The 26402-nt window shown below is 40.7% G+C and overlaps 1 protein-coding gene across 1 annotated transcript in view; it reads right to left on the minus strand.

The window, feature by feature from the left end:
• LOC100081700 (radial spoke head 10 homolog B2) overlaps window positions 1–23921 on the minus strand; it is a 44178-nt gene extending 20257 nt beyond the window's left edge. The window contains 20 exon segments of the mRNA XM_029058543.2: window positions 156–304; window positions 403–482; window positions 2737–2849; window positions 5040–5071; window positions 5074–5101; window positions 5103–5231; window positions 5654–5690; window positions 5692–5774; window positions 6122–6144; window positions 6723–6792; window positions 6794–6814; window positions 6816–6902; window positions 9229–9267; window positions 9270–9351; window positions 12300–12385; window positions 14507–14680; window positions 16504–16572; window positions 18753–18828; window positions 22314–22591; window positions 23339–23921. Of these exon segments, the coding sequence (XP_028914376.1) occupies window positions 156–304; window positions 403–482; window positions 2737–2849; window positions 5040–5071; window positions 5074–5101; window positions 5103–5231; window positions 5654–5690; window positions 5692–5774; window positions 6122–6144; window positions 6723–6792; window positions 6794–6814; window positions 6816–6902; window positions 9229–9267; window positions 9270–9351; window positions 12300–12385; window positions 14507–14680; window positions 16504–16572; window positions 18753–18828; window positions 22314–22564 (1629 nt within the window). The 5' untranslated portion in view covers window positions 22565–22591; window positions 23339–23921.
• Window positions 23922–26402: the final 2481 nt, after the last annotated feature.

A 26402-nucleotide genomic window follows, 5' to 3' on the forward strand; every position in this document is an offset into this window, starting at 1 on the left:
CTCCATACAGGGTCTATGCTTATCATTAAATGTAGTATTAAACACAAAAAGAATCCCTCCCTTTATTCCTAGATAATTTCATCCGCTTTCTCTGACCCAAACTTAAATAGATAAGAATGTAAAAGCCAAACAGAAATCATGTAAGGAGATTATACCTTCAGCATCCAAAGGAAGTGCCTCATTTTCATTGAAGGCTCATAAGGGGGAAGAGGTCTTGGTCTACAATAAGCTATGTAAATATCCCAGCATTTCTCAATGTAAGTCATTGAGTACACTGTTCGATGTTGTTCACAAAACAAATTGCCTAAAAAGAGGAAAGGTGGAGACATTCATATTTTTCATCTATATACTCCATTTTCTTCTAAATAATTTTTTTCTAACTATATATATTCTTAACGTTACCTTTGACATGGCAGGCATTGGGGCTAATGTTTTCAACCATCATTTTGGTAAAACACTTATAGAGAGAGGGGTCTTCAGTTCTGCAATTTAAGAGATTAGACATTATATTTTCCCTTCTTTCCTCCATGACTTCCATCTTCAACTGCTCACTCTCCAGTGGCTTTTTCCCCACTGCTTTCAAGCATCTTCCCTATCCTAAAAAAAAACCCTCCCTTGACCCCACAGCTCCCTCCAGTTATTGCCCCATTTCCTTCCTACCATTCCTCTCTAAAATCCTTGAGCAAGTTGTCTACACCTGTTGTTTCCAGTTCCTCTCCTCCAATTCTCTCCTTGACCCCCTACAATCTGGCTTCCGCCTCCTTCACTCCAAACCGCCCTCCCAGAGGTCACAATGATCTCCTTCTTGCTAATAATCCAGCGCCTTCTACTCCATCCTAATCCTCCTCGACCGTGACTGCTCTTTAGCGGGCTCCCCCTCTGCCTCCTACTCCCTAACTGAGGGAGTCCCTCAAGGCTCAGTTCTGGGTCCCCTTCTCTTCTCCAAATATATCCATTCCCTTGGAGAACTCATTCACTACCATGGCTTCGACTGCCTTCTCTAAGTGGACGATTCCCCAATCTATAACTCCAGCCCTGATCTCTCTCCTATACAGTCTTGAATTTCCTCCTGCCTGTAAGACATCTCTGCTGGAATTCCCATTGACACTTCAAACCTAACAGGCCCAAAACAGAACTCCTTAACTTCCCACGCAAACCCTGTCCTCCCCCTGAATTTCCCATCACACCAGACAGCACCCCTATCCTCCCTGTCTCAAAAACCCATCACCTTGGCATTATCCTTAACTCACCTCTCTCAATCAACCCACATATTCAATCTTTCACAAAACCCAGTCAATACAACCTTCACAATAACGCTAAAATCTGCCCTTTGCTCTCCATAGAGATGCTACCACGTTAACCCAAAGACTTATATCTTGATTACTACATCAGACTTCTGGTTGACTTCCCTGCCTCCTGTTTCTTCTCCATTTCAGGCCATACTTCACTCTGCTGCCCGGATCATTTTTCTACAAAATCACTCAAGTCCATGTTTTCCCACTCCTCAAGAACCTCCAAAGTTGACTACCCACTTCTGCAGCAAACAGAAACTCCTTACCATCAGCATTAAAGCACTCAATCACATTGGCCACTCCTATCTTACCTCCCTGATTTCCAACTACAATTCAGCCCACACACTTCGCTCTTCTAATACTGACCTACTCTGATCTCGCCACCAGTCTCTCATCCATTTCCTGCCACCGGCCTGCAACGCCCTCCCTTTTCACATCCGACAATCACTCGCCTCACCTTCAAATCTTTATTAAAAGCAAATCTACTCCAAGAGGTTTTCCCCAAATAAACACTCACTTCCTCTTCCACTCCCTTCTGCATCACCTCTGGGCTTGGATTTGCACTGTTTATTCACCCTCCCCTCATCCCCACAGCAATTACGTACTTATCTGTAATTTATTTATATTAATGTCCATATCCCCCTTTAACTGTAAACTCATTGTGGGCAGGGAATGTGTCTACCAACTCTGTTCAAGCATTCATTCATGGTATTTATTAAGCGCCTACTGTGTACAAAGCACTGTACTAAGCACTTGGGAGAGTACAATATAACATCAGATACATTCCTTGACCACAATGACCTCACAGTCTAGAGAGGGACACAGACATTAATATAAATAAATTATGGATATATACATATGTGCTATGGGCAAGGGAGGGAGGATGAATGAAGGAGCAAGTAAGAGCAGCGCCGAAGGGAGTGGGAGGAGAAGAGGGCTCAGTCTGCGAAGGCTTCCTGGAGGAGATATGCCTTCAATAAGGCTTTGAAGGGGGGGACGACAAGGTTTTGAAGTGTATTTTCCCAAGTGGTTAAGTGCAATGCTCTGCATACTTTAAGCGCTCAATAAATACAATTGATTGATTTTTTGCCCCCTTTTTATACTGAGAAAACCACTATATAAATTATTGGCCCAAAAAAGGGGCATGCAGACCCTTTTTTTAAATAAAACTTTTTTTTTTTTTTAGAGTGAATGCTTTATCACCATGGTGATTACCTTAAAGAGATCATCTTAGGGACTGTGCTTTACCCTATCAAAAGATTTGGGAAACCTTTTTTTAATTTCTCCTTTTAAATAGATGGGCAATAAAAAAGGAAGGAGGGAAAAGAAGAAAAACAAAAGGAGAGTGACCAGAGCAATATTCAGCAATCCCCACTAAGAATCATTTAGGAATCAATCCCTTTCACCTCTGACACCCTTTTTGGTAACATAAAACAATGCTTACTGGTACTCTTTGTGATAAATGTGGCATGCCAGGTGCAAGAGGTAGTTCAAAAATGTTCTCAGTAGCAAAGTTTCAAATGGAAAGTGAATTTCCTCAACTTGAGCTTTATTGGCTAAAATAAGAAAATTGAAGAAAACAATTACTACTATGCTCTCTAACTTGGTTTCAACCCTTTTTTTTTCATAGTACTTGTTTAGCGCTTATTGTGTACCAAGCCCTTTATGAAAGGCTGGGGTAGATACAAGCTAATTAAGCTGCGCTCAGTTCACGTTCCACATGGGGCTCACAATATTAATCCCCACTTTACAGATGAGGTATTTGAGACACAGAGAAGTTAAATGACTTGCCCAAGTTCACGCAACAGACTAGTGGTGGAACTAGGATTAGACCCCAGATGCTCTGACTCCCAGGCTCATGCTCTTTCAACTGCTCTGCTTTAATGTTTCAATTACAGTTGGAGTTTTCCCCTTGCCGATCTGATTTACGGAAGAGCTATACTTGACAGATCTTCTCTCTGGTGAATGTTCAGCCCAGTGATAAGGGTTACCGTCTTACTTAGAAGTTTAAGTATCGAGGCAAGACTTAGAATTACCTGCTTCGGAACATCGGCTAGTGCCACCAAGTAATACCATTTTACAGCACCTTTATTAACTATGCAATGCTTACTCCAGATGATTAAGAAGCCAGCAAAGTGCTCAATTCTCTTTTTTATGGGCACGGAGTACAACTGTGCAAGAGAATCTCTTTCAACAATCTTCACAATCATGGAAGCAGAGCATAGTAGATAGAGCATGGGCTTGGGAATCAGGTCATGGGTTCTAATTCCGGCTAGACCACTTGTCTGCTGTGTGACCTTGGAAAAGTCACTTCACTTCTTTGTGTCTCCGTTACCTCACCTGTAAAATGGGGATTGAGACTGGGAGCCCTATGTGAGACAGGGACAGTGTCCAATCCCAGTGCTTAGTACAGCGCCTGGCACATAGTAAGGGCTTTAACAAATACCATAATTATTAATACTATGGATAAAATCTCACCTTCACCAGCAAAGTGTTTGAACCAAAGGCCTTTTCTACTCTGAGTAACTGGACTATTCGGGGTACCCTAAGTATATATTTTAATTTTTTTATAATATTTAAGTGATCATTATGTGCCAAGAACTCTTCTAAGCACTGGGTTTAATACAAGCTATTCAGGTTGGACACAGTCCATAGCCCACATGGGGCTCACAGGCTTCATCCCCACTGGATGAAAATGAGGAAATGGAGGCACAGAGAAGTTAAGTGACTTGCCGAAGGTCATGCAGCTGAAAAGTGGAGGAATGGGATTAGAACCCAGATCCTTCTGACTCCCAAGCCTTTGCTCTAGCTACTAAGCCAGTCTGGAATTGGTCATTAAACACATATAATAATTTCTTCAGTATACTTAGTTCGGGGTTGCATTCTTACAAAACCTAGCTGTAGGGAACGGTTGCAGTGAAGTGCTCACCTATATATATGTACATAACTGTGTTTTTCAACTGCATTCATACTGGCTCATTCATTCATTTATTCTTATTTATTGAGCGCTTACTATGTGCAGAGCACTGTACTACGTGCTTGGAATGTACAATTCGGCAACAGATAGAGACAATCCCTGCCCAACAACGGGCTCACAGTATAAATATGTTATTGGACCAAGTATTTCCTAATTGCCTAACACTGCTCTAGCCACAACACATAGTGAAAATATGCAGTATTGGCAGATTGGCTGTAACTGGTGAAACTCTCTGCATTTACAAAGGATAATAAAGAGCAGTGCATTTTTTCCTACCAAAAAAAGTTCCAGAATTGTCACCTTCCAGAGTCTAACCTGGCTGCGAGACCTAGAAAAGTGGAAGGGATGCAATAATACTGGGGCTAAGATTTAATAGTATTGGCCCTGAAGCCGGTGTTGGAAGTTCTGAACTGAGTCTGGTAGAGGAGAAAAATTTTTTAAAAATGTCCTTTGCGTTCAAAATGGCAACAGATACGACAGCTTTATGTTACCATGTTACCAATGACTGGGAGTCAGGAGATCGAAATTTGAGTCTCAGATCTGTCACTGGCCTACTGTGTGACCTTAGTAAGTAAGTCACTTAGTAAGTCACTTAACCGCTCTGGTCCTCAATTTCCTCATCTGTAAAATGGAGTTAGATTATGAACACCATGTGGAACAAAGGACTGTGTCCAATCTGATAACCTTGTACCTACCCCACTGCTTAGAACATATGAAGCCCTAATAAATGCCCAAATCACTACTCTGAAAAAATCATAGAAGACTACTACATTCAATAGCCTATCCATATCCGCAAGTGTTATTTATAGTGGTGAAATTTACAATCCTTTAGGGAATCTCCAGAACTGAAGCTTTGTCATCAGGAAGGTGTTGTCAAGAGAATTATCAATATCCTAGGCTGCTGTAAAAACTGTATAATTCGCCTCAGTTCTGAAATATCATCTCAAGATGGCATATTCTACCTAAGCAAAATAATGAAACATACTTTAGTTTTAAGTAATGACAAGTATAGTACATAAGCTTTCCGCTAAGACAATTCAATACAGTTTGATAAAGACAAGAAAATCCCAAATAATGCTGTGATGTGCAGATTAATGTATATTCTCTATGACCATCTCTAAGGAGGAAACCGATATGTGTACAAATGATCTGAAGTGTCCTGGCTGGAAGCAGAGGGGTGAACTAGATTATTGTTTGACATCTCTTCCAGAATCTATGACTCTGTGGTTCTTTTAAAAGATTTCTGACCCATAGTACAATCTGCAGTAGTTTCTCACTACATTTCCTGTGTTTATTACAACTTTCTGTGACTAGAGTATTATTAAAATTAAAACTTGGAAAAACCAATGGAAAGATGGACTCAAAAATACACCAGGCATTTTACCTGTTTCTTTTCTTCCCAGCTTTGGTTCTCTGGTACTTTCCAGCAATAAAGAAAGGTCTAGTTCAATGTTTGAACCTAAAACAGATGAACTTTCACTGCCATCAAGTATTTCTGATAATCTCTATAAAGAAAAGGGGCAATTGTTATATTTTGATTAGTTTGAATAAAAATGCTAGAGTTTGTGGGAAAATGACATTAATCACTTTAGGATATTCTAATTTCTCAATAGGGCCTTAGATAAAAATGGACATAGGATCATATATCACTATGAAATTCACAGAGAAGATAGACTGTTTAGTCCCAACTTGAGTTGACTATTTTTTTAATAACATATAACGGTCCCTACCAGAATTAAGAGGAGTTTGAGGGCCAAGAGATGCTGATATCCTGATTACTAGTTACATCAATTTCAATGGTTGGGAATTTCTGCTATGTGGTCATCTGACAAATTCTCCCTCATAAACACGCCCATTCTTGAAGGTAAATCTGCCCTGCAGATGAAAAAAGTCATTTTTAGGTAGCATGTAAACCCAGAGACAGTAAAGCATTAGTCAAATATATGCCACTCAATAAGCCCTTTTCAAGTGTCTTTTTAGGCAGTCTTAGTGGCACGCAATGCGCACAATTGCTTAAATTCATTCATTCAATAGTATTTATGAGCGCTTACTATGTGCAGAGCACTGTACTAAGCGCTTGGGCATGAACAAGTCGGCAACAGATTGCTTAAATATGCAATTGTGATACAAGTATCCCACATGCTAAGCTGGCTTTAGAAATGAACAATATAATCTAGCTTATTTTCTATCTACTAACATTATTTTTCCAATGCAATCAATATTAAAGCAGGCCGTTGATTTCTTTTCATTTGAACTTTTCTGCAAAATAACTTTGCAGAGTGGAGGCTCCATAATACCTCATTATTAACACTTGCTTTTATACGTAAATTAATTTTTGACAAGGATGGGTTTTCTCTTCCTACAAAATGGATTTTTCCCTACATTTCAGTATTCCAGTAGTGTTTTCTCAAATGTTCTAGTCTTAAAGATGCTGACTCTTAGTTTTCACTTACCAAGCCATGCTTTTAATTGGCAAACCCATTCTCCATCGTACACTGCTCCACTAGCATAGCAGAACTTTCCACTGACCATGACGATTTCCATTTTACAAAATTTCCCACATATTCATTTCTCAAAGGATACTGAGAGATGAGTATTCTTTTCAGAAACCAAGTGTGTGTTCCGTAGCCATTCTGAAAATAAGGCAGGTTTCTGTCAGAAATGTTCAGAGCAGTCCTTTAATCTGAATTTCCTGAAGTTATGAATCAAACTAAAAACTGTCCCTGTTCTGAGAATTGCTCCTCAAGTCTTCTACTATGATGGAGACAGGTCCCTTGCTTATTCGGCTGATCCTGTTCCAAAAGACAATTCTAAGCAGAAGGGGAGCTAAGTTAAAGCTCCAGATTCCCATCTCTGAATCCTCTCTCTGTTCCTGCAAGAGAAATCAATATAAGGATAAAAGTTTGCATACTTTTGGAATGAGCACATTAGGGTTTTCTCCTTGTTGAGCTGCTTCAGCAAATACTTCCTCCAGGTTTGACTTGATAATAATAATAATAACGATGGTATTTGTTAAGTGCTTAGTATGTGCCAAGCACTATTCTAAGCACTGGGGGACATATAAGGTATAGGTGTTCAGCGTGGGGCTCACAGTCTTAACCCCCATTTTTCAGATGAGGTAACTGAGGCACAGAGAAGTTAAGTGACTTGCCACAGTCACACAGTTGACAAGTGGCAGAATCGGGATTAGATTCCCATGACCTCTGACTCCCAAGCCCGGACTCTTGCCACTTAAGCCATGATATATTTAGGATTGGTTCTCAGTTTAGTGCACAGCCCTGATTTTGGTCCAAAAAGTACTGCACTGGGATCATGAGTCCTGGGTTCTAGTCCAGGTTCTGCCCGCTGGGGCAATGAAATCAAGAAGTGAAGGTTTACGACTGAGGGAACCACTTAAAAGTATTCTGTGAAGTAGAGAGGTCCAACAGGAATCTTGTACTAAAGCTAGGAAATACTGGAAGCAGCACAGTCTAGTGGAAAGAGCATGGACCTGGGAGTCAAATCAATTAATAAATGGCATTTATTGAGTGATTACTGATGGGCAGAGCACTCTTCTAAGCACTTGGGGAGAGTACAATACAGCAGAATTAACAGACACGTTCCCTGCCCAAATGAGCTTACAGAGGAAGTGGGTTCTAATTCCTGCTCTGTCACTTTGCCTGCATGGCCTTGGGCAAATGACTTAACTTTTCTGTGTCTCAGATTCCTGATCTGTAAAATAGAGATTAAATATCTGACCTCCCTCCCGACTTAGAGTGTGAGCCACCAGTGGACAGGGTTGATGCCCGACCTGATTATCTTGCACTTACTCAGCGCTAGTACAGTGCTTGGCCCATAGTAAATGTTTTTGTTTTTTACTTTCAGCACTGGCAAAGAGCCGTGACAATGAAGCCTGAAGAAAATATCACTGAAGCAAATCATCAAGGAGAAATTCAAACTGGGCAGGCCCCCAAAATATGAAGTCTTTATATCTATTACCGTCCATAAAAACTTATCCATCAGCTGTTGCAATGACTCTGAAGCCCAATAATAGAATTAGAAGCTTCCCATTTAGCAGTAGAACTAACTGAGAGCCTGGGAAGCTTGCTGGGGGCAGGGAACACAACTGCCAACTGTTGTATTATACTTTCCCAAGCTCTTCGTAAATTGTTCTGCACAAAGTAAGCACTCAATAAATACCACTGATTACTGAACGAACAAAAGCCTTCTGGAATACGTGATGTGAAACCAGGACATGGGCTTCGACTAAAAGACAGTATGACCTGGAAAAGGACTTGCTAGATAAATCCTAGAAACAATCAGTAATGTCAGAGTATGACTTATGGGCAGGACTTTATAACACACTGTTTTCCTTTGATATGGAGAATTCCACTGTAGGAAAACTTGTGCTATAATATGTAAGGCACTGTACGCATGCACCCAACCAATTCTTCTGTCAATACAATTGCACTGAATATAAATAGAGAGTGTTCTTCCAAGGACACATCTAATTCCCTAGCAGGGTTCTATTCAAAATATACAGTCAGATGCGTACCTGCCCTTGGATCTGTACTCTTTGAGCCCTTGATATTCACCCCCCCCCAGCCCCATAGCACCAATGTACACTGTCACAATTAATTTATATTTATGACTGTCACCCAATCTAGACTGCAAAGTCCTTTTGGGTAGGGAACATGTCTACCAACTCTGTACTGGTGTTCTCCCCAGTGCTTAGTACAAGTGCTCTGCAAACAGTGAGAGCTCAAAATATACTGCTGATTGCGAGTAAAAATAAGACTTTATGGAGGAATAGGGTATACCCCAAACAACCCACTGAATTCAATGTACGGTGTTAGAATCGCATTCCCAAACCTATCAAAATCAGTTTATTAATGATTGAATTTTGGATTACCATTGTGAACTGGTAGAAAACAAACATTTACCTGATTGTGTGGATAAAAATATTATACCAAATTCTACCTGAATTCCATTCACCCATGTCCAGTGCTATTCTTCGTTTTGTTGTCAACCATTCTCATTTTTCCCTCACCATGGCGCACGTTGTTTTCCCACTGACCTTCATAAATGTTTCCAGATCTGTAACTAGGCAAGAATGCAGATAAACAAGTTACCATATGTACTTGACTTTTCAATCTCAATCTCCTTTCCCCTAACCCTCAAGTTAAGAGATTCAATATGTACACCTCCTCACACACATCATTCAATCCAAAAAGGGATATGTGGATGTAATAAAATCTGGACTAGATTATAGGTAAGAATACTCCACTTTTAAATATACCGTTATGGCAACAAATGAGGGAGATTATTTAATTCTCCTTAATCATGTTCACTTAGCACTGCTTAAAATTAATTCACTCAAATAGTATTCATGAGTGACGGGATGCAGAGGCACTGGGTGCATTCAACCACTCACACCCTGATGCTCCTTCCGCCATACTTTCAACACACCCATGCATCCCTATCTTAAAAGAAAATCACTTTCCCAATATGACTCTGCCACCCAGCTACTGCTCCATCTCATCCTTCCATTCCTGTTCAATCTTCCTGAACAGATCATCAACACTCCACACCTCCACTTCTTCTTGTCCATCTCCTTCCTTGACCCTCCACAGTCCAGCTTCCCCCTCTCCACTTTACTGAAACTGCTCTTTCCAGAGTCACCGATGAGCTCCTCCTTGACCAACCTAACACATTCTACTTGGTCCTAATACTCCTTGACCTCTCGGCTACCTTTGAATCTGTTGCCCGCCCTCTTTTCCTGGAAACGACGTCTAACTTCGGTTTCTCTGACATAGTCTTCTTCTAGTTCCCTGGTCTCTCTGACGGTTCCTTCTCAGTCTCTTTTGCCAACTCTGTCAATAAATCAATTGCATTTACTGAGTGCTTCTTATGTGCAGAGCATTGTACATTGCACTTGGGAGAGTCCAATTCAACAGAGTTGGCAAACAAGTTCTCTGCCCACAAAGAGATTAAGGTCTCCCATCCCCTAACTGTGAGAGTCCCTCCAAGTCTCAGTTCTGGGCTCCATTCAATTCTCAATCTCTTGGGGAGCAGATCTACTCTCATGGCTTCCACTACCACTCCTACACAGATGACGCCCAAATCTACCTCACTAGCCCCGACCTCTCTCCTCTGCAATATCACACCCCCAACTTCCTTCTTGACATTTTCTATATTCACTCATTCATTCAATCATATTTATTGAACAATTACTGTGCAAAACACAGTACCAAGTGCTTTGGAGAGTCTGATATAACAATAAACACATTCCCTGCCCATAACAAGCTTACAGTCTAGAGGATGGATGTTCTGCCAGAACCTCAAGCTCAACCTGCCCAAAACTGCACTCATCTTCCTTCCCAAATCCTCTCCTCCTATATTTCCCATCACTGTTTGCACCATCACCATATTCTCTGTCTATGGAGCTCGTAATCTTGACATTAACCTTGACTCCTCTCTCAACCCGCATATTCACTCACCCACCAAATCGTGTGGGTTCTTTCTTCAAAACATCTCCAGAATCTGTCCCTTCCTCTTCAAATTACCACCACACGGGTCCAAGTACCTGTCATATCCTGACTCGACTACCACGTCAGCCCCCTTGCAGACTTCCCTGCCCTTGAGTATCTCCCCTCTAGTCCACATTTCTCTTTGCCGCTCATATTTTTCTAAAGTATCGTTATATGCACATCTCCCACACTTTTTTTTAAAGAATTTGTTAATTTTTTATTACGTGCCAGACACTGTACTAAGCACTGGGGTAAATACAAGATAGGTTAGACCCAGTTCATCTCCCACAGTCTTAATTCCCATTTACAGAAGTAACAAACACAGAAAAGTTAAGTGTCTTTCCCGAGGTCACACAGAGAACAAACAGCAGAGCAGTGTTTAGAATCCAGGCCCAAGGTTTTCCACTATACCATGCTGCTTCTCAAAAACACCTCAAAAACCTCAAATGGCTGATCATTGCTCTCACCAAAAAGAAAAACTCCTGGCCATTGGCTTTAAGGTATTCAATCAACTTTCTCCCCACTATTTATCTTTGCTCCTTTCCCACTACAACCCAGCCCACACGTTCCATTGCTCTCAAGTCACTCGAATCACTATGCCTCGTTCTCATCTCTCACTACCAACATCTCACTCACACTCTCCCTCCTCCTTCCCTTCTGGCAGACAACTGCTCTTCTATCTTTTATCTTTCAACCCCCCACCCTATTTCCCCTTCTACTCTTTCCCCCTCGCAGTCTCCTCTGGAGGCGTGGGTTCGAATCCCACTTCTGACACGTATATCTTGAGAAGCAGCATGGCCTAGTGAATAGAACATGAGCCTGGGAGTCAGAAGGTGGGGGGGGTTCTAATCCTGGCTCCGCCACTTGTCTGCTTTGTGACCTTGGGCAAGTCACTTCCCTTCTCTGGGCCTCAGTTACCTCATCTGTAAAATGGGGATTGAGACTGTAAGCCAACATGGGACTGGGACTGTGTCCAACCTGATTTGTTTGTAATCACCCCAATGTTTAGTACAGTGCTGGCACATAGTAAGTGCTTAACAAACACCATAATTAATTACTGCCATGCCAGTGCTTCCATGACACCTAAGCATTTGAATACTTATACTCAGAGCAAGCGCTCAATAAATACTATTGACTGATTAATCCTAGGTTCTTGGGAGAGTGCGCTAGAAGTAAATGAAAAGATTTTGCAATATTATACTACACAGGTTGCCCTAAGTTCAGCCTTAAGTCATGCAAATTGGGAATGTCCAGAAAAATCTAAGGCATGCAAGGTAAATCCACCAATGACAAACTGCTTCTACAATGACAAAGTGAAGCATCTTGATTACAAAAGTGCCAGAAACTACGGTGCTTTTAGATCTTAAAGATCTCCCATAAACACATTGGCATTGCCTAAATAATTGGTATTCTCTGGCCCTTTTACAACTAAATTGTCTTTTATAAAATGAGACTCAGGTCAAAATGTAATAAATCAATCTACAAGTATCTTCCTCAAACGTTTTAGAAAGGAATACTTACCATCTCACACCCCAGCCTTTTTTGATGTTGTTTACCCATTCTCCCTCATACCAAGAGGTACCATACTGGTTGTAAAACATGGAACCCTTAAAGAAGTCATGGAGGGGAAAAAAAAAAAAATATGCATCACATGGAGAAATACTGTTAAGAGAAAACATATGAACATATGAACTGTCTCATTTCAACAGGATGTCTATGCTATAATTCAGTAAGTCCATTTCTGTCCTCTGGGCAGGAAAAAAAATGGATTTCCTTAAGTCCACAGAGGGAGGGAATGGATTTTCCTTCTTTCTTTTCTCTACCCAATGCCAAAAATTCTACCCAGTATTCCTTATACAGGCAGATTTGAGAGAGCGCAAAATAGAGCTGCTCCACTTTGCTCCACCTCCATTTCAACATTTCTTCAACACACATTCAATAGTATTTATTCAATAGTATTTATTGAGTGCTTACTATGTGCAGAGCACTGTACTAAGCGCTTGGAATGAACAAGTCGGCAACAGATAGAGACAGTCCCTGCCATTTGACGGGCTTACAGTCTAATCGGGGGAGACGGACAGACAAGAACAATGGCAATAAATAGAGTCAAGGGGAAGAACATCTCGTAAAAACAATGGCAACTAAATAGAATCGAGGCGATGTATATTTCATTAACAAAATAAATAGGGTAATAGAAATATATACAGTTGAGCGGATGAGTACAGTGCTGAGGGGATGGGAAGGGAGGGGGGAGGAGCAGAGGGAAAGGGGGAAAAGGGGAAAAGAGGGTTTAGCTGAGGGGAGGTGAAGGGGGGGTGGTAGAGGGAGTAGAGGGAGAAGAGGAGCTCAGTCTGGGAAGGCCTCTTGGAGGAGGTGAGTTTTAAGTAGGGTTTTGAAGAGGGAAAGAGAATCAGTTTGGTGGAGGTGAGGAGGGAGGGCGTTCCAGGACCGCGGGAGGACGTGGCCCAGGGGTCGACGGTAGGATAGGCGAGACCGAGGGACGGTGAGGAGGTGGGCGGCAGAGGAGCGGAGCGTGCGGGGTGGGCGGTAGAAAGAGAGAAGGGAGGAGAGGTAGGAAGGGGCAAGATGATGTAGAGCTTCGAAGCCTACAGTGAGGAGTTTTTGTTTGGAGCGGAGGTTGATAGGCAACCACTGGAGTTGTTTAAGAAGGGGAGTGACATGCCCAGATCGTTTCTGCAGGAAGATGAGCCGGGCAGCGGAGTGAAGAATAGACTGGAGTGGGGCGAGAGAGGAGGAAGGGAGGTCAGAGAGAAGGCTGACACAGTAGTCTAGCTGGGATGTAGTGAAAAAGAACCAAGTGGCAGCCAAGGACGTAACTCTCTTTTAAGTGGATCTAAATCTGCTTCTAACAGAGGGAAAGAAAGGGGATCAAAGGAGATTGTTTCCTCTACCACAACTCCTGAGATGAAATGCCCTCACCTTAGAAAATAACTTTTCTTCTCTGTTACAGATTTTGCAACATACCTTGAAGATATTTGTCCCTACTTAACTGTCATAGATTTTGAGAGAACTATGACATATTAGGATGCTTTGATCTTTATCAAATTGGGTCTGCAGTATATGACAGAAAAGGTACTAGTAGGGTAAAGGGTAGGTTCTCAAAGAAAAAAAGTTGTTACGATTGCAAAATGGTAGCCCCCCCATAATTACATTTTGTTGAGCTATCCCTTATATTAGGCATCCTTCAGTTTTCCACTATTTGCAAGGATTGGCCTGGTATTTTAAAGTACACTCACTGTCTCTTTCTCATTGACTGTCTGTACACCTCTTGATTTCTCTCAGTTTCTTTCTCTCTTCATCTCTAGATCTGCCTCATCTGTGCATTTCTCTGCATCTCTCTTGGGATGCATGGAAATACTGCATTCTGTTAGGTAACAACTGAGAGAATACTGTTCTAGAGAATTTGGTGCAAAGCTTTAATTTTTCTTCATCTAACTCTCCATGTACTCTTCCAAGTTGTTGTTTACACAGGAAAAGCACATTGTGCTGGAAAACACCGAGAAAACAGACAAGTTAACTTCAGCACTACTGTTTGAAATGAAACTTTTTTTTCCTTATACTTCCTATTTCTGGCTCCAACTAAACACAAATTTGGGTAAAACACCATAAAATACCCCTTTATCAATCCTTTATTTTGCAATTCTTGTAATTTCAAACAGGAATCCTTATCATCCTACATAATTAAATAACGTATTTTCTTCATTTACCTTCCCATGCCTCTTGCCTTGGCACCACTGGCCCACATAAGATTTTGGCTGGGGACCACATTTGAACAAACCAAATCCATGCCTCAAGCCGTTCTTCACTTCCCCTTCATATCTGCTGCCATCCGGCCAGGTGTAAGCGCCATAACTCATAGGCATGTTCTTAATAAAGTTCCCCTATGGTGATATAGTTAAAAAATTGGCATAAATTCCACAGCACACACTGAGAAAATGAAACCCACAAGAGCCATATGGCATTTAGAACCAAAGATCCATGGATTGAGGGCTGTTTTGTGGTATTTTTCTACCTGTCTAAAACTTTTCCACTTCACTCTCCCCAGGCTGCCTGGTTCTGCCATGTGAATAATGGTTCTCTTCCCTGCATCTGACTCTCTGACCTTTTCCTCTTTATCCCCTTCTCCTCAGGCAGAGGATCCCACTCTGGAACATAAAATCAGGATAGTGTGCTTGATTTCAACAAGGACGGCACTTTTCCTCACCTTACAGTTGAGCATCAGCTCCCTGGTTTTTGTCCCTGAAACTGGGCCAAGTTCAGACAGAGATAGTTGAGACAACACCACTGCCTGGCTTTATTCTACTGGTTCCTTACTGTTCCAATTTTTACCCATGGGTTGTTTGCTTTAGGAGCAAGTAGTCCCAACAGCATTCCCTGAGTCTTTTCCTGAGGCTATTAGACACTGGGACAGGCCTAGGCACATACAAGGAGACTGTGCAAGCATGACTTTTTGCTCCTTTCCGAGCTGAAGTTCACAAACTCTCTAACTGTGCACCCAGTGTTAGCTCTGTGCATTTTTACTCGTATTTGGGGGGGGGGGGGCGGGGGCGTGGTATAAAAGACTAAGATCAAAAACTAGACGAGCAAATTAAATGGCAAAGTTATTTTAGACAATATACATTAAATAATCTCTAATAATGTCAGGAAGTTTCACCAAACTTAAGATTGAATATTTTTATGTGATCAACCATATTTATTGAGCATTTACTATGTGCAGAACACTGTACTAGGCCCTTAGGAGAGTACAATATAACAGTGCTGAAAGGCATGTTCTCTGTAATATGGACTATTGCTTTTGTTTATATATAATCTCTGTGTGCACCATCTACATGTAATTTGGATGTTCCTAAATAAAAATCTGAGTTATAAAATACTAAATATCTCAATTCCAATAAATCTATTAGTATTTTAATAGTTTTTTTTTATTGTGGAAGTTTTGCAAAAGGTGGTCATATTTCATGATTTTAGAGTAGATAGTAAGATTTCAAACTATTCAACTTCATTTCAACTCATATTTTCCCTATACCTCAAAGGAGTCCTTCAACACCAAGCCGATCCTGCAGTTCACTGAGCTATTTTTGTAATTATGTGCAATGTATTAAGGGAGACACAGCATGCCCTAGTGGATAGAGCAGGGACCTGGAAGTCAGAAGGACCTAGGGTCTAATTCCAGCTCTGACACTTGTCAGCTGTGTGACCTTGGGCAAGCCACTTCACCTCTCTGTGCCTCAGTTAATTCATCTTTAAAATGGGGATGCCTCAATTAACTCATCTTTAAAATGGGGATTAAGATTGAGAGCCTATGTGGGACACTGGACTGCGTCCAACCTGATTAGCTTGTATCTACTTCAGTGCTTCATACAGTGGCTGGCACTTAGTAAACACTTAACACATAACATTTAAAGAAAAAGTTCATGCCTAATTCATAAAAAGGAAAAAAATACTGCAGCATTAAGCCACAAGAAGGCCAAAGAAGCCATGCTCTGATGACTAGAGCAAAGATTAAAACAAAAAACTCCATTAATGGATTATGTCTCTCAACTTAACCTTAAGAAAGCTTCTTTATATCAGACCTCTTTGTTTACAAGGTGTAAATTTTCTAATTTAAAATATGCTTTCAATTTATTAGATTGAAAGGGTCACAATAACTGCAAAATACAGATTTATAATTTATGATTCACCATAAATGACTGGGTGTTATTACCTGGTATTTCAATCCATCGGCCCAAATATAAATCCCTTGCCCATGCATGATTCCTTCTGAAAATGTTCCCTTGAAAAGAAAAGAGTTTTCGTTTTACACAGTTTTTATTTACAGTTGTAATTCTGTCCAAGAACTGAGTCCAAAAACCTCTGGTTCTGCATTCCATGGTAAAATGGGCTTCATGGTTTCTTATTTAGTCTAAATAATATTCCTACCATTAAAACTTTGTTTTGTGCCTCAGAAGTGTTTTGATTTGGTATGTACTAATAAATTTAATCTATTTTGTTCCTTTCTTAGGGAAATATTGTACATTTGGTGGCAACTTCCTAAATTTCCTGTTTTTATATGACAATAAAATTGTTTCAATTTATTCCAAGAGAAAGGGCCCATGGTTCAAAACTTATGGCATAGCCATTAAAGCCCTTTAACTTAACCTAGTTACTATATATAACCCACAGTAACCTAGGATTAAAAGAGCCCAATCACCAAAACCCCACTGAGGCACAGAGTGGGAAAAAATAGGAGTGGACAGAATCGGAAAGAGCATATACAAATAATGCATTAATATAATTTGAAAGAGGACATATTATTCTAATTGCAGATTACTACGGGCTCAAAAATCAGGTCTTGAAATTAGGAATTGAATTTTTAATAAATCAGGCCTTGAACAAATAAGAATTTTACCAAAATGATAAATGCAAATCTAACTCATGCCCATGGCCAGCAAATACGTTATCACCATTATACTAGCAAAGCTAGAAAGGTTGGCTATAAACACACGCTGGCAAAAAGTTGTGTTGAGTGATAAATATTTTTAACCTGGTGCTATGCTTCAGGTGCTATTCACCCACAAAACACATGTTATTTCTTCATATCTTGGTGAGAATTTAGCATGTTCTTTTAGGGTGACTCAAATTAAATAAACTTACATATTCAAAAATTGTCTTCTGGGATTCCAGAAGAATCATGTAAAATCAAGTTAAAAAAAAAAGAATAGAGCAGGGACAAGGGAGGATTGATGCCTTTATTCACCTCAGATATGAAAGCGCCAAGAAAATATATTCCTGTTAACTTCTCTATAAGTCTTAAAACACAGAGTTTTGGGTGTTATGGCCATTTGGAAAACACTACATAAAAGGATCCAAAGATCCAATTATTAGAAAAATCAAATGCAGTAAGACCAAAAAGAACCAAGAATTTTGAAAATGGACAGCTCTCTATGGACCAAGATTTTTCTCTTTCAACATCTTCTTTCCCTTTCTTGGAGGCTAAATGTTGGAGTTGGAACAACTATCAACGGGCCTATGCAGACTTGACAATCTGACCCAAATGCTAGAAGCTATCAAGAATGCCCAGAGTCAGATAGGATCTTGTGTCTTAGAAAGTTTCACTGCTTATTTGAGAGACTTCTTCCTGGCATTTCTCACGGGCATCTCCAAAAACAACCAACAGTGAGAAATCCTTTCGTTTTCAATAAGCTCCATGAGTAGTACACCACTCTGCTAACTGAAAAGAAAGGCTTCAGCATGTATTACATTCAGTCAAACCTGCATGAACCATTATTTATTTCTTTATTTATTAAGTGCTATGGGTCTAGCACTGTTCTAAACACAGGGGTAGATACAAGTCAATCAGTCAATTGTACTTACTGAGCACTTACTGTGTGCTGAGCACTGTAGTAAGGGCTTGGGAGAGTACAATATAACAATAAACCGACAAATTCCCTGTCCCCCCGCAAGCTTACAGTCTAAAGGTGGGGGAGACAGGCGTTAATACTAGCAGGCTACCTACAGGTCGGAACTCAGGGTTCTGATAGAAAGCAAACCATTTATACAAAGTGCCATAGGACAGTTAGGAAAACCCTGACACTAGAGGATAGAGCAAGCACGAGCCTAGGAGTGAGAGGAACGGGGTTCTAATTTCAGTTCTGCCACTTACCTGCTGTGTGACCTCTGGGCAAGTCACAACTTCTCTGGGACTTATCTATAAAAATCAGTATTCAATACCTATTCCCCTTCCAACTTGGTGAGCCTCACGTGGGACAAAGACTGTGTTTGATATAACTGCACTGCATCTGACCCTAGCACTCAGAAAAGTGCTTGGCACATAGTAAGTACTTAAAACAAACCACCAATACCAGCAGTTGAAATCTGAGAAATACAGCCAGTGTGCTTTCACGAGTCTGTTGTCACTATTCTCCTACCTCGGTAAAAGTGAAACCTAATGAATGCATTATGGTTACAACTCACTCTGTATACGTTGCCTCCCTGAAAATACGCAATGCCTTCTCCTTCATACAGCCCGTGGACTTTTTCTCCTTCATAGCTACAAAGAAACACAGCTAAAGATAAAATCAACTCACAGCATGAATAAGCATCAATGACAGCGACTTTTAAAAATACTCAGCACCAAATATACCTCAGAATCTTGTTAAATAAAAATTCCTTGGAGGAATTAAAATGGATCCCTCCCACATTCACACTACTTCCTGAGGTTAAGGTCACCACTTATGAATATCACTGTATTAACTGAAAGAGCATGAGCCTGGGAGTCAGAGGACCTGGGGTTCTAATCCTCATTACCCAACTTGTCTGCTGTGTGACCCCAAGCAAGTCACTTAACTTCTATGGGCCTCAATTCCCTCATCCGCAAAATGGGGACTCGATACCCAGTCTTCCTCCTACTTAGACTGAGAGCCCCATGTTGGACCTGATTAGTTTGTACCTACCCTAGTTCTTAATGCAGTGCTTGGCACATTGGATGCACTTAGCTACCAAAATTAATTATTATTATCTCTTTGAAGTCACCTAAGTGCTACTTATAACAAGGAGACACAGAAGCTTCTGATACTTAGGAGCAATTTTTTCCCATAGCCAACCTTCGTTGGCAGGATTTAGGCTCTCAGACAAGTACTTTCTTCTTTTAATGGTATTTGTTAAGCACATACTATATGCCAGGGACTGTACTAAGCACTGGGATAGATATGAGATAATCAGGTTGGTAACAGTCCATGTCCCCATTAGGAACCACAGCTTCTACCCCCATTTTACAGATGAGGTAACTGAGGCCAAGAGAAGTTAAGTGACTTGCCCAGGGTCACACAGTAGTCAGGTGGCAGAGCCTAGACTGGAACCCAGGCCCGTGCTGTATCCATGAGGCCACACTGCTTCCCCTAAGGTCAGCTTTCCCTCCTCTATATTTTTCTACACTCAACTCTAAATAGAGCCTCTTTCTTCCTAGCCAAGGGATCTCTTGCCTAGTCTTAATATATAACCTCTCTACTAGGTCCCATCCCAGACATTCTCATCTCTTAGAGATACCTCTTCCTCTCGTTTTTGTCTTCAATCTGTCCTTCTCCTTTGCCCTCTTCCCCAGTAACAGAGGTAATGGTATTTGAACTTCCACTACATGCAATGCCCTGTTCTAAGCCCTTGGAAAGTACAAAACAGAAAAGCTACATAGTCCGTGCCTTCAAGAAGTATACATTCTAATGGAGGAGACAAACATAAAACTATTTTTTATGGTATTTCTTACGCACTTGCTATACATCAAACAGTGTTCTACATGCTTGAGTCGATACAAGTTAATAAGCACTCCAAGCAGGAAAGACCTTTGGGGTTCATAGTGGCATGTTGGCTAAGTGCCCATGGATAAACAAATGGAAAACGGACTCGACTTCCTGTCTCACGCTCCGCCCACTAGGCCATGCTGCCATTTCCATCTGAATGGCACCTTAAAACCGAAAGGACTCATTTTCTCTTTTTAACTTTCCCATCACTAACACCATCATTGTTCTCCCAGTCCCCGAAGCTTGCAGTGTTTTTCATTCACTTGTCATATTCAATGAGTCTCTCAATCATGAAGGTTTTTTCTATAACATTTTCATGGATCTGTCCTTCCCTCTTCCCAATTTATTACCATCATTATGCTGGTTTAAGTCCTCATCACCTTACTGGCTGGCTTACTGTGACAGTCAAAATTCACCAAAGCTCTTTCCTCCCCACCTTTGAAGCCATTCTATGAGAGCTCTTTCTCTAAACGGTATTTCCTTTTTAGCCTTCTTCCTTTCAGGTAATATGCCACCCCATCAGCCACCTTATCTATATCTGTACATTAGTTATCAATTGCCTACTTTTATTTTTAATCATTTGCTTATATGTGTTTACTGTCCATATTTCTCACCCCTTAGATTTGTAAACTATTTGAGGGCAGGGACTATGCCTTTTATTTTTACTCTATATTTCTAAGCCCCTTGTAATACTCTACATAACGTAGGAGCTCAATAAATGTTGATATTGCTGACTGCCCCTATTTCCACCACCTCTAATGAACATTAGAATGCACACAATATTCTTTACCTCCAGGTAGAATAATTGTGCAGATACTGTCTATAGGCTTTCTAGTCTTCTAACTTTGCCATTTTCTATACTAGGTTATTCGGTGAATCCAATAGTATTTAGAATATTCTCCAATCAATAATGACCTCAGTTGCATAACTCAAATTTTAATGTGATAAATTACTGCTTTCAAGGCACTAAATTAGATTTCTAAATGATGTTCTTTCTTCTCCTGATAGAGGACCCTAAATGGTAGCCCAGTTGGTTGAAAGCGTTAATACAGCTTACAAAAGTGTCTCCATTACTCCCCAGAAGTAGTTTATGCACTTGGAGAGCTGGCTTTACCTGTAGTTTTGGTCAAGAACAGCTGTTTGTCTTTTGGTTTTTAGTACAATAGACCCTCAATATAATAAAAAGTTGGAGACCTCTTAAAATATGAGGAAAATTTCAGAGTATACTTAAATTTTTTCCCATAGATCCCGAGTATTAATGATGTACTACTTATCATACAAAGCACAGAACTAGAAATTGCTCAGTGTGCCTCAACTGAAACAGAGTAGGCACAGCCTTAATTGACAGTTATCTGTTATTTGTTTGACACATAATCATTTGAGAAAAATATTCTGAGAATAGTCTTCAGCCTAATGTAAACTTTAATTTTTTGGACAACAGGGGACATATTTAACAGTAAGCTATTTTTTGACAGAACTGTGTGAATATGAATAGAAGTTCTACTACACTACAAGGGAATTGGGAAAATCTTGAAGTCTAGTATTCAATTAAATTTTAATGAATTCTTAAAATGTGGTAAGGTGGCATTAAAAGATAAAAAGTAACTCACTCTCTCTCAAAAATATAAAAAGTTTCCACTTGACATTACTGAACCGATGTTGAATGCTACTAATGCTGCTATTAATACACTGAATTTTTAGATTTCCCAAGAAAAGACCCTCTAGTTTAACAATTCTTCATTATGATTGAAAAATTCAGGTTTTACAAGTTAAATTAAGCTTTATTTATTTTAGAATAAAGGTCTCAGCATATTATTAAAGTTTGGGGTTTTGAGGGGAGGTCTTGAGCATTTAAGGTATGGAAGAAGAGGCAATCTGCTTTTTGAGGAGAAATCAATTTAGATGACCCAAACATGGCTTTTCCTCCTCCACCTCGCAATATTAGTTAAAACTGATATTTGTTGAACAACTCTTATAAAAAGGCTGATTTATGTACCAGATTCTTGGTATAAATTTGAAGCAGAGGTGTTTAATACCAAATACTTAGCTGTGTGTAGGGGGCGGGGGGCAAGTCAGGTTTTGTTTCCAAAGAATAATATTGTACTGCTTTGCTTTGACCTGAAGCTCGGATTAAGACTCGACTTTTGGAGTTTTATACACCATTTCAGAACTTCAATCTACAATCTGGAGTGCATTTCTAAATCTAAATAGCAGAGTAAAGCTTAAATCACTCGATATCTACCGTTCGACAATAAGCTTGGTGAGTACGGGCTCGTCGTAGTACTGAATGACATCTTCAGTCTGCAGTTTCTCTGGCTTTGGCTCATCTTTGGGAGTTTTTTGATTGGACTGGGCTTCTTCCAGCTGGTTAACTGATGAACTATCCAGTTTTAAAGTACTTTCATTTCCCTTGGTCTCTGAAATCTCAAGGATCGGTGGAGCGGGTGAAGACTTTTCTGATTTTTTGTCAGCTTTCTTCTTTTCTTTACCCATTGCTCTCGAATGACTATGGGATTTGCTCTAGAACAAATAATCAATCATATTTATTAAGTGCTTACTGGGGGGGGCAGGGCACTGTACTAAGCGCTTGGAAGAGTACAACGCAACAACAACAGACATATTCCCTGCCCTAAATCTCGGTTAAATTTAACTGGCTTAGTCAGCAAATCATCATTATTTTACAGCAGCTCCCTAAGTAAACTCTAAGTAGTTGTAAATTTCAGCAGTTTTAAGGGGAAAAAAAAATAACAGTGCAGGTCCTTAAATATAGTTTGCACCAATTTGCAATTCAGCTCAGTTTTCATTTTCATTGATTTCTTCCAGGTAATATTCCAGTGGGCAAAGCATGGGCCCGGCAATCATAAGACCTGGGTTCTAATTCCCACACAGCCACTTGTTTGCTCTGTGACTTTGGGCAAGGCACTTGACATCTCTGTGCCTCAGGTACCTCAGGTGTAAAATGGGTGTTGCGACTGTGAGTCCCACGTGGGATATAGACTATGCCCAACTTGAATACCTTGTGTTTATCCCAGCGCTTAGTACAGTGCCTAGCATTTAGTAAGCATTTAAGAAATACCATTAAAAACGCTAAAAAAGCACTACACCTGTAGAAACCTAATACAAACACCGAGTTGCCTCCCAAATGTTGCCCATCGACCTTCCACATACCTATCGGCTTTTCAAAAATACAAGTTCAAAATAATAAAAGCCATTTAGGAACTTGCCTAAATGCATTACCGATCTGTTCAAGGTAAGAAAGGTATTTACCGTTCAGTTTTGATGACGATACTGGAGAAAAATGTGGCTCGAGTTGTATTTTACACTCAGTGGTGTTTGTCTCAGGTTTGATGTGTTCATCTAGGTCTCGGAGAGGCCAGAGGTGAAAGGCCCTTACTCGCAGAAGAATAAAACGTCAAATTCTTCTAGCTTGGTGTCCTCCAACCTGGGGCACCCTCTTGAAAACGCACAGAGAACAGGACAAACTGTCCCCGGATGACTTGTTTCTGGGGCGGCAAGACTCAGCAGCGGGCGCTCAGCACTTAGCAGACACCTGGGTGGTTGTAGGTGCAGGGCCGAACCGCTGGCATCCTTGCCTCTTACCAAGGCTCCTAAAATGGTCATTTGCCAGCCCCTCTTGGGGCTGTCGTGCATCCACCACCGGGGCAGTCGGGGAAGGAAGCAGACAAGGGAGTGAATGGTCCGCGAATTAGCCGTGGCTTCCCCAGCTCAGCTCGAGTCTCGTTGCTCGGAGCCCATCGCCAAGGCAACGAGCTGCTCTTAAAGGAGCCGTCCCTCCAATCACCTCTTTGCGGGGTGAGGTTCATGGTATTTGTTATTTAATCAAATTTATTGAGTGCCTACCTTGTGCAGGGCACTGTACTAAGCACCTGGGAGAGTACAATGTAACAGTTGGTTAGCATGTTCCCCACCCACAACGAGCTAAGCACTTACTATGTTTCAGGCACTGTTTTAAATTCTGGAATAATAATAATTATGGTATTTGTTAACTGCTTACTATGTGCCAGGCACTATCCTAAGCATTGGGGTGGAGACAGGCAAATCATATTGGACACAGTCCCCGTCCCGCATAGGGCTCACCGTCTTAATCCCCATTTTACAGATGAGGTAACTGAGGCACAGGAAAGTGAAGTGACTTGCCCAAGGCCACACAGCAGACAAGTGGAAGATCTGGGATTAGAACCCACAACCTAACTCCCAGGCCTGTGCTCTATCCACTAGGTAAATCCATGTCCCATGAGGGAGTCATAATCTTAATCCCCATTTTACTGGTAAGGGAAGTGAGAAACATAAATTAAGTGACTTGTCCAAGGTCATACAGCAATCAATCAATGGAATTTAATGAGTGCTTACTATGTGCAGAGCACTGTACTATGCAACTGGAAGAGTACAATCCAACAGAATTAGGGGACATGTTCCCTGCCCATGAGGAGTTTACAGTCTAGAGACAGTAGACAAGTGGTGGAGCAGAATTAGGACCAGGTCCTCTTGACTTCCAGTCCCAGGCTCTATTCACTAAGCCATGCTTTTTCTCTTATTCTGTGCTTCTGTAGTCCCTGTCCACAAAACCAACCTTCCTCTGTGGAGTTGGGAAAGCAGAAACCCCTTTCTCCGCCTTCCCCAAAAAGAACAAACTGGACTTCCTTCTTGTCCTGCCTTTAGATAAGGAATCCTCCAGCTCTGTAACATCATTCTGGGCAAGAAAGGGTGGATATTTACATCCCCGAGGATCAATGTAGGGATGAAGAGATAGGGAATGTCTCAGTTTCCTCCCATGTAAAATGGGAATATCTGGCCTTTCTCCCACTTAGACACGTCAGCCCCATGTGGGGAAGCGATTATGTCTGATCTGATGGTATTGCATCTACTTCACTGGTCGGAGGCCTTCCCTAACTAAGCCTCATTTCATCTTCTCCTCCTTCCTTCCGCATTGCCCTTCCACTAGGATTTGTAAGCTTTATTCACCCCTCTCTCAACCCCACAGTAGCTATGTACATATTCATAAATGAATTTATTTCTATTAATGTCTATCTCCCCCCTCCAGAGTATAAGCTCAATGGGGTCAGGTAACGTCAACCAACTGAGCTATACTAGTCCTCAAGTCCTTTTTGAATCTGTACAAAAAACAACTTTGTAATATACTGACATTATAACATCTAAACGATTACTAAAACTGTTATTTTAAAACATAACAAAATATTGCAGTCTACAAAATTAGAAATTATTTTAATAATGTTTTTTACACACAAATTTTTATCAGTCTTGAGAAACCATGTCTAAACTGGCTATGTGCCTACTCACTATCCCTTAGTCTCGCCTCACCTATCATCAACCTCTTGCTCACATTTTCTCTACCTGGAACGCTTTTATATCCACCAGACCAGCACTTTACCCATCTGTGAAGCCCTACTGAAATCACATCTCTCACAGGTACCTTCCCTGATAAAGCACTCGTCTCAACAACCCCCTCCACAAAATGCTATTTTCCCTCTCTACTGCCTTACCTATGCAATTAGGCGCACCCCCTAAGCGTTTAAGTCCTCACTCAAAACCCCTGCACTTATATACATAGCCGTTTTCACCTTATGTACATATCCTTTCACCCAGGTGTTTCCCCCTCCAAGCACTTAGTACAGTGCTCTGTACATAGTAAGCACACAATGAATACCACTGATTGTCTCCCCTGCTACACTGTAAACTTCTTGAAGGCAGGGATTGGGTCTACCAACTGTATTGTACTCTCCCTAGCACTTAGTATAGTGTTCTGCACAAAGTATGTACTCAATAAATATGACTGATTGATTGAATGATTAACAAATATCACAACTGTTATTATTGTCTCACTGCCAGATTTTGCAAAGCATCACGTTTGATCCTGAAAGGAAATCTGAAAAAACAAAATAATACCCTGCACACAACTCTCTGCTAAGCTTCCGCTTTGCTTCGAGGATGATGAGGTCCTTCATCAAATTTTGTTCTTTACCTGCAATATCCTGAGTACTTCACACAGTTGTCTTTCTTTTCCCATTTTATCTTATTTGTATTAGAGAAATTCATATGGAGTGGGAGTCTGTAAAAGACTGTTTGTTAAAAATAGTTCCTAAGATTTCTGCTGTTCCATTAATCTATTTGAAAAGAAATTTGAATTTCCAAATCAAGACAATCAACTATAAGCTGTGTACAGGAAAATCAAAACAGTACTTCTTTTACTTGCTCTAGCCTCTGGTTGCCATTAAAATTAAACTAGCATTACGATTTTAAAATATCAGAATAAATTTTATGTTGTGAAGAATGTCTGTACTTAAGTCTTACA

Source organism: Ornithorhynchus anatinus, chromosome 2 (assembly GCF_004115215.2).
Source record: "Ornithorhynchus anatinus isolate Pmale09 chromosome 2, mOrnAna1.pri.v4, whole genome shotgun sequence".
Lineage (NCBI taxonomy): Eukaryota > Metazoa > Chordata > Mammalia > Monotremata > Ornithorhynchidae > Ornithorhynchus > Ornithorhynchus anatinus.